General features: G+C 29.6%; 1 protein-coding gene across 2 annotated transcripts in view; it reads left to right on the plus strand.

Moving 5' to 3' along the window:
* Positions 1-14,398, plus strand: part of igl (IQ calmodulin-binding domain containing protein igloo) — an 838,464-nt gene that overhangs the window by 91,131 nt on the left and 732,935 nt on the right. For both annotated transcript variants that reach the window (XM_072519539.1, XM_072519536.1), the window contains exon 2: positions 5,164-5,438. In XM_072519539.1, the coding sequence (XP_072375640.1) occupies positions 5,291-5,438 (148 nt within the window). In that variant the 5' untranslated portion in view covers positions 5,164-5,290. The remainder of the gene's footprint in view (positions 1-5,163; positions 5,439-14,398) is intronic.

The raw sequence follows: 14,398 nt of genomic DNA on the forward strand, positions 1-14,398 counted from the left end.
TACTTTACAAATCACATTTTTTTCTTAAATATAAATATTTTACGAATTAATTTTTAATTGAATAAATGTTTGATATTTGATATTTTATTAAATTAAAGTAATTTTATAATGTTAACTATTAAATATTTTTTGTATAACAAATAGTAATTTTACTTATTTTTTATTACAATAAAAAGGTTTTTAAATTTATATTGCATAAATAATGGTTGTTCAGATATAAGAAAATTTTTATTTATTATTACATTAATAATCAAATACAAAATATATTATTTCTATTTATCAATAGGTAAAATTCAATTTGTAGAATTCCTTTAACATTTTACAAATAATTATTAATAAAAATCAATTTAATAGTGGAATTATCAATTTTTTAAGTTTTGAAATCTTTTAAACTTTCAAATTGATTGAATTTTTTTTTCATTAGTTAATTATAATTTTACAAATTCTGTTTGGACATTAATTTTGCAACATTATTATTTTAAAATATTAAAATAATAATGATGCGCGTTCCATTTAGATCAGTAATTCTAGACGCATGCGCTAAATGTAATAAGTATCAAGATGCTTTTATCCAACTTGGTGAAACTGACTTCGATTGTAATGAAGTTTTTGAAACCTTAGAAACTTTCATATGTCACTTATATGGAACAGGACTGACGAGAACAATTCCAAAAAGAAAAGTAAACGATGTCAGATTTTCACTATTTAACCGGCAGTATAAGTTGCATGATATGAACGAGCCTTTTTAAAAGAAAAACTAAAAAATTTCGATGCTTCAAGCTTACCACCATGTCAAGATGAATTACACCAACATCTACTGCGAGCCCATTATATTTCAAATATTTGGACAAATGCTCATAAAAAAGTACCAACAGAATTGATTGTTGGAGAACATGGTTGGGAGTTTGAAGATGAAACATTTAAACTCAAATGGTTTAGTGGACCTCAGATGCCAGAATCAATTCGAGAAGTAGTGATTGAAAATGAAGCAGATAATGAATGTGATATTATTGAAAGTGAAAGTGACGAAGATGATGAATGTGATGACATCAGTGAGAGTGAGAAAAATGACGAAATTTTTAAAGTTTTTCTAAATTTTTTTTTCTTATCGGAAAAATCGTTTGAAAATTTTTGGAAAAATTCATGGTATAACTGACAGAAAATCGAAAGGATTCTACAAATTAGATTTTACCTCAAAAAATTACGAATATTTTCATTTACGGAAATTTTTTGGAAAATTTTGAGGAAAACTCTACTTGACGCTTTTCAGAATAGTAACAGAAGTGAGCATACAAATTTTCAAATCAATCGGTATAAAAATATCATAATAAAATCAGTTTGAAAATTGTTGCCGAGACCTAAAATGCGCAGGCAAGTGGTACATTTGACCCCGTTTTATGGCTCTCTGTACCAACCCAGCTGTCCGCTCTTTTGGATTTAGAGTTTTTAGGGGCTAAACAATGAGCCATGAAAATGGCGGACATATTACTTATCGTTAATTTTTCCCCAAAAAATTGCAATTTCATCCCTGTCCGCCACCCCTTATGTATCCACTCTCGCGTCCGCCCTTTGGGATTTCGTCTAGTTATACCCAGATCTTACTCTGGGCAAATTTTCAGCCATATTATCGATCGTTAATTTTTCCGAAAAAAATTACAACTTCATCCCTGTATAGCCACTTCCTGTACCACGAGGGGCGTCCGCCTGTAAGGCGAAGTCTTAACCCAGTTACAATGAATATATTATTCCAATAGAGAAATGTCATATTACTGATCAGTTCAAAATTTCGGCTCTATCTCTCCGACTATTAGGCAAGCTCCTCTTTCCTTTAAAGGAGACAGATAGTTGAACGATATTTTATACAATGTCTATCACCGGGTATGGATTTATTTTGTCCAAGTTTTATATTGGTCCACTATTTCAAATGCAGTTCAAACAGACATATAATAAATTGTATGTTCCGTTTTAAATTCGTTCAATCTGTATATATATATATATATATATATATATATATATATATATATATATATATATATATATATATATATATATATATAGGTTATACCGTTCTAGTCACTTTTTTCGTGGTCGTCCTCTTTGCTTTCTTTCTTCCCCTCTCAGCAGCGAGTCCTTCGCCCACCTTCCATCTTTAATTCTCGCAAGATGGTCTAACTACTTAAGTCTCTTTGTCCTGACGATCTGGATCATTAAGTTTTCTTTTAGTTATTGCGATTAACATAGCTTATATTGTCATAAATCATACCTTTTGTTTGTATTCCACTCTCTCTTATTATTACGTTTAGCAAAAAATTAAATAGTATTGTGGACAGCAGATCTCCGTCTTTAGTCCCAATTTTTACTCTAAGGGCATGGTACAGACGCCTTCTTATCACAGAATTGCAAGATTGTTTAAAATATATAAAGAGGAGCTTTAGGTTTAACTGTTGATTGTACGATTTGCTCTTAATCATCTTTAACATGAATGTTGGATCTACGGTAGATTTGCTCTTTTTAAATCCTTCCTGCTATCATAAAACCTGCTCGTTTAAGTACCTTTTCAGTCTACTTCTTATGACTCTGGCAAGTATTTTATATGTTACATCTAGATAGGTGATACCCCTGTCGCACCCTGCTTTATCTCCCTTCTTATAAATGGGACATACTATTGCTTCTCTCTCCCCCATGCCTGATTAGTTCTGCAGGAATATTATTGCGGGCCCCACTTTTATTATTTTTCATGCTATATATAATTTTTCTTTCCGCCATGTCGTTAACTTTCCCTACCATTTTTACTTGCTCCTCATCATTTCCATCTGGTTTTTTTTATTAACCAACCCTCTGAAATGCTCTTGCCATGTAACTATCTTCTTCTGCTTACCTCCTATTAGATGCCCTTCTTTACTCTTGTAGTAATTATGTTTTCTTGCTCCTTGGTCACTTACTAATGTAATGTTTTTCAATCTTATGAAGCTTTTTATCCATATGCTCCCTTTTCTTTCCTTTATACACCTTTTACGCGTGTTTTGTCTGTGCTTCATATTCTTTTCTATTTTCGTCACTTGGTTTGTGCATAATTTTAGTCTTATCTCGTTTCGTTTGTTAAGGCTTTTTTTGTGCAATAGGCATCAAACCATTATTTATCTCTCCCCTTCTTTACTTAACCTAACTGCTTTTCAGCTGCTTCATTGATAGCTACCTCTATTATTCCTTACTCTATTTTGATGTCACTTTTGCTTTGTAGTAGTTTTGCTATCACGTCTGCCTGGAAGTTTTCAGTGGTGTCATTGTTCCTTAGTTTGGTGACGTTATATCTTTTGTACGACATTCTTTGTTCTTCGACCTAAGGCATAGTTTCTCTTAATTTCGTGATCATTAGTATGTGATCGAAATCTGAGTCTGCCACTCTATAACTTCTAACACCTATTACTAATTTCACATGTTTGGTTTCCACTAAGACGTCCATGTTTCTTTGGGGATTTTCTTGTGATCGAAGTAAGTACTCATAATTTTAAGTTGTTTTCTTGCGCGAAGCCTACCAACAACTTCCCATTCTCGTTGCCATTCTCGTTTCCATATTTGAATGGGCGATAATATTAACTGATGAGGGGGAGAGAGAGAAAGAGAAAGATAGAGAAAGAGCGATCAGAAACCATATCCAGGGCAGAATTAAAGAAAAAACAACTATCAGAACCTATACCATATGGGGTATCTATCAGGGAGACTGATAAAGCCCTCTTCTGTTTAACCTCAATATGGACGTAATTATCAACAAAAAATTAAAATAAGATAAAATATACTAGTAAATTTTACCAGTAAAATGAATAAATAAATTACCTATAAATAAGTTAAAAATATGTTAACTATAAGGGTTTGTAGGTAGTAAAAGTTATAGTTTTAAAAGAGGTAAACAATTTTGAATACCAGGGTGTAGTATTCGATGAAAATGGAAAAGAGAAATGGGAGATCCACGAGAGAGAAGCGAAACGGAATAAAAAATTAGGTAGCTTAAGAGCACAAATGAATTCCCAATTTAAAAAAGATGAGTGGAAAGAACCAAAAATGAATTAATGACTTTGTACAAAGAAGCTACTCTCACTAGGTTGGGACATGTAGAAAGAATGGCAGCAAACAGATTGCCTAAACTAGTTATGATCAGGAAACTGGTCGGTCCCAGAAGAAGAGGTAGGCCCAGAACGAGGTAGATTAATAAAGTAAAGGAAGACCGTACATACGTGGAAGTGAGGGACTAGAAAAGTAAACCATAAAGCAAGCGAATGGTGAAATATTGTTCATCAGGTCCTTTGGAGTAGTTAAGAATTTTGTATATGGTTAAGCTTTGTTTAAAATGATTGTAATTAGTTAACCATATAATTGTATTTTATAAAAATGCCCCAAATCCTAACAACTGTCGTGCGTATCAATAAACTATAAAAAATATTATAGAATGGAAATTAGACGTAAATAGTAAACTATTTTAACAATATTTTACCTTTTTACGAGATTTTAACTACTTACGAAGACCGGTTGTGACATATACTGCAGAGACAAGATCCCAAGATCCCAGAAAATAAGAAGATTAATGGAAGTATGTGAAATACAGATAGCCACAGATATCACAGGTAAAACATGAAATGGCAGTAATGTAAGCTTCTAAGATAGAGAACTAAATCGACTGTATACTGGACATAAAAAAAGTGTTAAAATAACATAAAAATAATTGGAGAGCACAAACTGTTATAATACCACAAGTTAAATCACTATACGGCTAAAAAATTATAGAAATGTCAAGAAAAAGGTAATGAAAATTCACTGAAAATCCAAAAAGAGAAGGAGTTAGCACCTCGATATTCAATAAGAAGGTATCCGAAGATGGAATATTTGCAAGTCTATTAAACAAGCGCAATAATAGAAATTGGTCTTTATTTACAAGAATCAGTCTTGAGCCCAAGGTTTTAAATCCGGAGATACGTATAATTTTACAAGTTGAACTAAAACTCAAACTTCTTAAACTAAAAACAAATAAATTTTTTTAACTAAACTGGAACTGAAGCCTTACTCTCTTGTTACTGATATAATATATTTTAGTTTACTAAAATTTCTTAATTTTTAACAGTAATTGCAATAATTGTAACTTTACCAACAGCTTTTTATTTTCCTTTCCAGATATCATATTATATTAATACAAAAAAATAATTTTCTTTCTTAATACCTTGTGTCAATTATTGTGAAACATTCTGTGCTGTGTGTGGTTTGAAACAAATAACATCTAGAAACAACTAAAGAATACGACATGGGGTGCAATACAAGTAAAGAATCAGTACCAGCAGATAATGAAAACAAGGAAAACCAAGATGGAGCAGGCGACGCAGGTGTTGAAGATAGAACCGAAATCAAACTTAAGGATAACAGTACAGGAGCAGTAGAAAATCATGTTGAAGGTGAGTTTTAGATGATTAATTTTTATTAGCATTAACAGGTTTAATAACCTTTTAATTAATTAGAAACAATCCAAATTTATATGTTTTTATATCAGTCATTTTATGTCAAAAACATTTCGTCTCAAGTACGGGATAGTAAAACACGTGAAAAGTCTTGACGCGGAAATAGAAAATTTTTTTAGGGAGACATGAAATTGGAAATAAGTGGTAGTTATTCCGAATGTGGTGTTACAAAATTATTGAGTTGACGTATGAATACCACCAACCCAATTGAACTGGGTATACCTAAGTCATATTATTCAAATACAAGTTTATATATATATATATATATATATATATATATATATATATATATATATATATATATAAATATATATATATATATATATATATATATATATATAAATATATATATATATATATATATATATATATATATATGTAAAAGTCAATGTTTCGTTATCATTATAGGTTAGTGGTTACCGTGTAAAGCTTCCTCTATTTTTCGCTATTCTCTGATGAAGCTGCACCAGTTGCTTGAGCTAGTGTTCGAAGTTGTAACATAATCACAAACTACGAACTTCAGGGTCTTTAGTACAGCCCTGCTGTCAGATGAAGTAAATAGTTTACCCACACCAATCTATTGCTTTCTTGCTAACTCCAAAATTTGACTTATCAACCTAAAAAGCAAGAAGGTTTTAGGTCCGGTTATGGTACTAACGATCTTTTACTAGTTATTATTAATATCGCTAAAAATGAAAATAAAGCAGAATTGCCAGATTAAAATTTTGTTGATAGAAATAATTATTTAGCTGAAAATAGGGAGTGTCAGTACAAATTATCTAAAACTTACTAAAATATTATTTCAATTAAATTCAATAGTGATATCTTTATTGCCGTAAGTATTTCTTTGAAATAATCATAGTTTGATTAAAATTATCGCTATCGTTACATTAAGAACATATTCTCTAGTTACAAATTAATCAAAAAGCTAGTTTTAACTGCTATAGTTAAATCCAGCTTATTTGATAAATAACAGACCGATCAACTTGATATTTAGACAATCATAGTCGGACTTGACTTAATTTATTTTATATAATATAATAGAAAGTCCTGTTAAGATCGCCTATAGAGAATTAATCATGTCGGGATTATCACATGGAAGTTCCAATATAAATAATTCTCTGCAACATTCCAACACTGCCAAATTTTATTCGAGGGTACTAACTCAATAAATATACTCAAGCCATGAACAAGCAATTGTATTTTCTTCAAAAGATGGATTTCGTCTTCAAGATTATCTTATACCATTAGGAGTGCTTATGCTGCTGCCCAAAAACATTTTATTTTCTTCAAGTCTATCCAATCATCTAGTATGCATGTATCTAGCAAGCAAAGAAATAGTGGACTTTATACAGGTACATGATGGTTTAATAATAATAAATGATGAACCAGTATAAGCTAGAACATATATTACTTCAGCGGATAGGTTAGTTCTATCAAATAATGCCCTTCAATTCCCCATGATATTCTGATTAAAGAATTAGAAAATCTCTTAAAATAATGTCATCAATGATCTTTCTTCGTATTAGCTGTATCTTAAAAGAATTCAATCATATTTATAGTTTTAGAAGACAAATTGTTATTAACCCTGTTGTAAATCCTCTACCAGGATCTATTTTGATTAATCACATTTTTCTTATCTCAAAACAACGAGCTCTATGCTTTAACTGCAAACAGCAAAGTCATAACGCAAATAATAAGTCATACGAACCCTCTACAATCAAGCACACCTTCATCTACTTCAACATCGTCAAAAACTCCTTCACAAATAATAAACACCACAGAAAATGACTGAACATGTCTAATCAAAAGAATCCTCAGTTACCAATACAATAACATCTGCAAAAAATAATTGCGCTACATCTTCAGATATTATTCAACAGACAAGCCTTAAACGTGACGTAGATGAGATTCTAACACCATCACAATCAAGTTCGCCAGTTTCGTCAGAAAAAGACAAATACAGTGAAATAAGTTTTCGTGGTCTTCCTACTGATCATCTTCTTATTGGGGAACCGTCTCTTGCCGTCTTTACTATTCTATTTGTTGTCATTCGGCCTATATGATAGTTCCATTCTACTCTTCTATTTCTTACCCAGTTCTTGATGTTCTCCACCTTGCATCTACGTCGTATATCTGTACTTCTAGTTTTATCCCATAGTGTCATATATATATATATATATATATATATATATATATATTTTATATATATATATATATATATATATTATTGTGATATTTAAAGTCTTGGTGCGCCAAGCAATAATTAGCTAATTAATTTTTTTGATTAATTAAAATTATTTAAATGATATGATTATGACTCTATCACAATTTTTAATTCTTTTATCTCAGGGTTAAATTCGTGCTTCAATATCTATGCTATTTCATGTGAAAGGTAAGGTCCAGAGAATACCGGAATAATAAAAAACACATATGATCTAACACTATATATTGAAATAAAAATAATGAAATAATTCACACTCAAAAGTTTTCAATAAACAAATCTCATATAAGGATTCTCAAAATTTTGTTCTCCGTACGTGAACAATCAAAATTTATGGTACAAACAATATTAATTGAAATCTCAAAATTCCGAACTATTCTAACTCTCCTAATCAAAATATTTATATCCTTTCTAAATTAAGTGTAAAAATTGTGTTATCAATAAAAGAAAAAACTGCAGAAAACAAAATATCTCTCTCTGATGATGAGTGGTCCAAATCCTTGTTCCTTGTAGACTATATTATCTCCTCTCAACCGCTCCCTATGTAATCAGCAATCTTACACAGATTGTTGCAAGTATATCGTCCTTAATGATCTCCTTCAAAAGCACAAATCATTCAAATTATGATAGCCTTTCTCCTCTCGATAAACTGAATCTCTCGTTGGCCCGAGTGAAAAATGACTCTTGGAATATCTTCTCTTTACGATAAACTGAATCTCTCGTTGGCGTGAACAGTGACTCTTGGAATATAAGTAGAGAAATATGACTTACAATATTTTGCTGCTTCAGCTTCTGTCAGATACACTAACTCCACAAAAACTCACTAACATTCAACACTACTGCTTGCTACATTTCAGGAACCGCCAGAGAACAATCCCTGTTCCTCTTACAGATTTGGAAAACCAACTGATCCTCTCTTCTCTCTGCTCAATCTCGCTAAACTTTTCCTACATACTTATCCCACCTTTTTCAATTTCCGCCAATCAAAACTCGTCACAATTCCCCCATTTTTTCATTTCGATAACAAACAAATTTTTACCTATAATTATAAATTTCCTAAAACTTATTTACAAATAATATCTTTCTATAATTCTTAAAAACTAACAAAAACCTCTTTCTATAATCCCTTCTATTTGTCTCTAATCACTGCATTAATGTATTTTGGAAAACCCCGTTCAATTGTCTTTTTGTTTTCACTTAAAATTATGCGGGTCACTCAAGTATAACAAAGAAATAATTTATGCAAAGCTTACATTTTGTTTAGTACAGGTAATTCAAGAAATTAATAACTCCCCTTCTTCGAAATGTTTGTTGGATATTATCCTACTTATCTGAATTATTTTAATGTTATTGAATTTTGAAATATTTTTAAACAAACCAATATTTTTCTCGATTTTACATATCATAACAATATATATATATATATATATATATATATATATATATATATATATATATATATATATATATATATATATATATAAATGTGGTGAGCAACTTGGACAGTTCATAGCATCGCAGCTGTCGAATTGAGTAGATAGCTGGTCAAGAGTTTGCTGTGGAACTCTAAGAACCTAATGTTCTTGTTTGTATATAAAAATATCGATAAAAAAGAGATAATACTTATGATAGATAATTATTATGTATACTGTTTTTTTAACACACTGATGATGTTGAAAAGAAGCTATGTTAAACTTGAATCTTATTTTAATTTTAGTATTAAATCATATTATTTTACTCTGTTATTGAATTTTTTTTGAAAACTTTTTCTGGAGTGAAAATTGAAACGTCAAACAGTAGTTAAAAATGTGATTTTCAATAAAATCAATTGTGGGTTAATTCTATATAAACATAATATTTAACTTAGATATGCCTCAATAAAATATTTTCAGAACCGTTTTAAACATATTAATATGTTCTCTTTTCATTCCCTTTGCACAATATGAATTTTATTACTTCATTCATAATTTCTATTATAATTGCCTACTTTTCCTAATTACTTTGTTATTACGAGATATATGCCGGGATTTATATAATCTACTTTTACTGTTTCATATAAAATGTAATATTTTTAATTAAAAATAAATAAAGAAGCGTTACATAGTTGAAGAATGCCGCAGTCGTATTTATCTTTACATCCAATCACGATGTTCCTTTTACCCATTGTCGTGCTAACTAGAGCACCATTCAACTTTTACTGTCTATTCGAGATAAAACCAATACCTACCAGAACATTTATTTCGGTGTGTTGTTTGTGTTTGATTCGTAGATAAAAGTTCTCTTCTACAGAAATGAAACTCCATGATTTTCGTTGTGCTAGGCACGAAGTGGCTTTCGTTCAACTTCTCGATTCGATAATTATTTTTATCACTAAGGCCTAGGTTACTAAACTTGCATGCATTAAGCAACCTTGACAGATAACTTGCATTTTATATGGATTTTTCTGTTCTAGTTAGGAAAACAATAACAATTTATATAAATTTGAATATATAGCAGACGAAAGGTTATGATACAAGTGATTATTTCCTATAAATATCTCTTCTAATTTTACTACATTTTTAGGCTCATAAAGCTTATTTTTGATTAAAATTATAATGTATTTCTTAGTAAAATCAGCTAATGATAGAGTAAATTAAGTGCAGAGTCCACGTAACAAATTTGTTTTGATTCTGAAAATATTTTCTTGTGGCATGTTTCTATATATTGAATTTTCTAATATACCTTTGTTTTGACATTTCGACTTCCAAGGAAAAAATTGGAAAAAAATAAAATTATCAGCCAATTACTACGATTTTAGGACTAAAAGTCTTGAAAGATGTTATATACTAGATTGACATCAACTTCTGATTGTTTCATATCTTTAGCCATATGTTGTTAAATAATTAGTTTTGGTATTTTTTTATTGCTAACTTCTTCTTTTAATATTCGTTGCCAATTCTAAATGCATTCTATTAATTAGTTTGCTACGCAATTTGTTTCATTTTATGACTTTTCCTTGTCATAAGCATGTTTCCATATCTGAGATATCTCAGATTTTTAGTTTTTAATGTAAGCATACTATACTCGGTTTGGTAATGCATGATAGTACAGGTTTTATGACAAAAGATTATAAGGATATCTATATAGGACTGTTCAAACCAGAAAAATTATAGATATCGATACCTTCTTTTATTAATAGATATTTATATAATATGACAAATGTGACAAACTTCGATTACTAACAATACAACATAAATTTATTTATAATAACATTTATTACATATAATACCATATCGATACATGAAAGCAACGGTGAGATATTCTTGCAAGGTACTATTCTGAGATATTGAGTAATTAATATTCAAAATTTATTATTATTTTGGTGTTGCTGACGACTGCATATTTGGTGATTTGTACTAATAGAAAATCATCAAGTATTATATCTGATTTAAACATATTAATGTTTATAAAAAATGTTAGATAGACTTATTTACAGGTTTTTGTAAAATATCTCACTGTTGCAATTATACAACAATCAAGTTAGTTAGTTATCTCTTAACAATCTTCATCGTTGAAATTAGAATATATATATATATATATATATATATATATATATATATATATATATATATATACAACTGTTTTGGATGGGTTGGAGTCAATAAAAGGGCTATTGGTTAACTATTTTTTTTAATCTCGAGCTTTCAATTGTGTTTACAATTATTATTATCAAGAGCTAAAAAAGACAAAATATCTTACAAGGTTGAACTAAAAAGAAAAAACAATTTTTGTTAACTTACCAAATAAAAATTAGTTTAGTAAGTAAAAATTACTGCTAATACATCTTGAAAATAAGTAATATAAACATGTTTTAATCTAATAAATGTTTCTCTGAAAATTTTTATAATTTTGAAAACATTTTTTTAATAGAAAAATAATTGAATTTATAAATAAGTTAAAATAGCAACCAATTACAAATAAGCCTCAATGTCATAAATTCCAACATAAAATTTTTATTTTTGACAATTATATTGCCAAAAGTAAAATTTCGTTTAAACATTATTTTTTGTCTAGTAACAAAAAGAAGAAGATTTATTCACCGTTGGCAGATGTTTGAAAAAATGTAACAGATATATGGAGAATTAAAGATGACATTTTACAAGTTTTATATATAAATCATAAAGAAAGAATATAATTATAAATTTTGCTTAGATTTTGAATTTCTGATCTTTTGTTTAAATTATTATCACTTTTGCTAATACAAACTATTTCCAAAAAAAGTCCTTTTAAATTTATTACTTTCACTACATAAAATTTTAATGTTATCAAAATCCATAATATGGTCTTTATCGATTACATGCTCTGCCAAAGCACAAGATGGTTTTTTAATTCTGCAATCACTTTTGTGAGAAATAATGCGATTTGAAAGATTTCTTCCGGTCTCACCAACATATTCAGCCTCACACTGAGTACAACTAATGCTGTATACTAAATTCGTTTTTTCAAATTTGTCTATAGGATATTTAGTTTTAGAATATAAAGATGAAATAGTTTTCATGTTCTTTGTTGCTATTTTTATATTGTCAATAACCTTTAGTGTTTGTATTAATTTAGGTGTTAATGATGGTATAAAAGGTAGTGAATGATAATAGATGTTCTGATTGTTAGATACAATGTTTTGAGATTGAGCAAAAAATGGTGTTAAGTTATTTATATTACCAATATTAGAAAAAATCATCCTATGTAGCATATCTGGAGGATAAGAGTTTTCAATTAGAATATTTTTTAATAATTAAAGATCTTCTTGTAGATAATTTGGATGAGAAAGTTTTAAAACACGTTCTTTTAATCCTGTTATAAGGTTCATTTTCATCTTATTTGGATGATGAGAGTAATAGCTTATAAATCAATTACTACATATGGGTTTTCTGAATCATCTGGTTTTCAACATATTGTCTGTATTTCTTACAATTCTCATGTCAAGTAATGGTAGAGAATTATCTACCTCTTCCTCAACTGTAAATTGTATATGTTGATTATGACTGTTATTAAAACTTTCTCATCAAATGAAGCAACAATACAATTAACTTCCTGCTTAAAATGGCAAACTACAGTCAGTTGTTGTTTACATGTGACAAAGTAAAGACATTTGCCGCCATTTCTTGTTACTTTATTACGACGTTTTTGTTTCGGTTTTATTTTATGAAGATTAGAATATTGTTTTCTTTTCCTAATTAAATTTTTGTAAAAAATTTAAGTGTCTAATATTGGTTCCAAAAATAGTCAGTAGGTATACCTAAAAGATGACATGCATGTCTACTGTGGGTGTTACAACAAAATTCATTTCTAAGTTAAGGTGTGTACAATTATCAACACTACTAAGCTACAAAAAAATACTGAAAACATTTTACCCATTTTAAAGCACTCCATCTAATAGTAGACAGGTTGTCAACTATTAGGGAGCACTTGATGTCAACTAGTGGTTCTGTTGTTTATAATGTTTTTGTACTTAGGCTGGTCAAGATGCCGCCTATAAAAGGGCAAACGTTCCGCTACAATAAAGCAGACATGGAAGCAGCTAGTCAGAAATGCATTCGAGGTGTGCCAAATTCAACTGCAGCTAAACTGGTGTGCCAAGATTAACTCTTCTGAACAAAGTAAAGGCACCAATAAAACAAAAAATGGGAAGAATGTGTTACCTTACAAAAGAAAATGAGGCTATGCTTGTAAAATTGGCAAAGGCAATGGTTAAACAAGGGTTCCCAATAAGGAAGGAGAATTTGCAAGACAGTGTCAAAAAAAATGGTAGACGATCTAAATATTGAAGTTCCATTCAAAGAGGGTAAACCTGAAAAAAAAATGGTATAGCAGTTTTATCCAGATCTAATTGCACGACAACCTCAAAATTTGACTTCATCCAGAGCTTTAATCACAGCACCTCAATTAAAAAATTGATTTGAAGAAGTCAACACCTACTTAAGGGATAACAATTACCAGGACATCTTACACGAACCTCAGAGAGTATTTAACATAGATAAAACAGAATTTTTTCTCAACCCAAAAGGCAATAAGGTTTTAGCAGCCAAAAGTGAAAAGTTAGTGTACTAGCAAGTCAATACAGATGAGAAAGAATGCTATACTGTATTTTTAGGTGGAAATGCTGCAGGCAATGTTTTACCTTCTATGGTTATTTTTAACGAGACTGAAGAAGCACGACACGACTATTGAAAAATTACCAAAAAGAACCAAAAGATTTTGAACAAAAAGTCTAAGACTACTTATAACTAAAGTACTGAAGAAGAATGGTTAGAGTCTGGAAATAGTACAGATGGTATATCTGATCAATTTAATGATGATCATGATGATAAAGATAATGAGTATGTAGAGCGAGAGGAGTATCAGAATACAAGTATTACTATTAAGCAGAGTGATTATGTAATTGTTAAGTTTCCTGGGAAGAAAAAATATCGCAAATATGTTTAAATATAGGTAGTCCAGATGGTTTCCAAAGAAGACAATATTGAAGTTATGGCGATGAAAGCATGTGACCAGTCTATAACCTTATTTAAATAAAACGATCAAGATATTAGTATCATAACTATTTTACTAATCATAACGGTTATTGATATACCAGAGATGATTATTATGGGTGATAGAATTAAGTATAAATTTTCAAAATATTTAGATATTGATG

The sequence above is a fragment of the Diabrotica undecimpunctata genome, chromosome 1 (genome assembly GCF_040954645.1).
Source record: "Diabrotica undecimpunctata isolate CICGRU chromosome 1, icDiaUnde3, whole genome shotgun sequence".
Taxonomy (NCBI): Eukaryota; Metazoa; Arthropoda; class Insecta; order Coleoptera; family Chrysomelidae; genus Diabrotica; species Diabrotica undecimpunctata.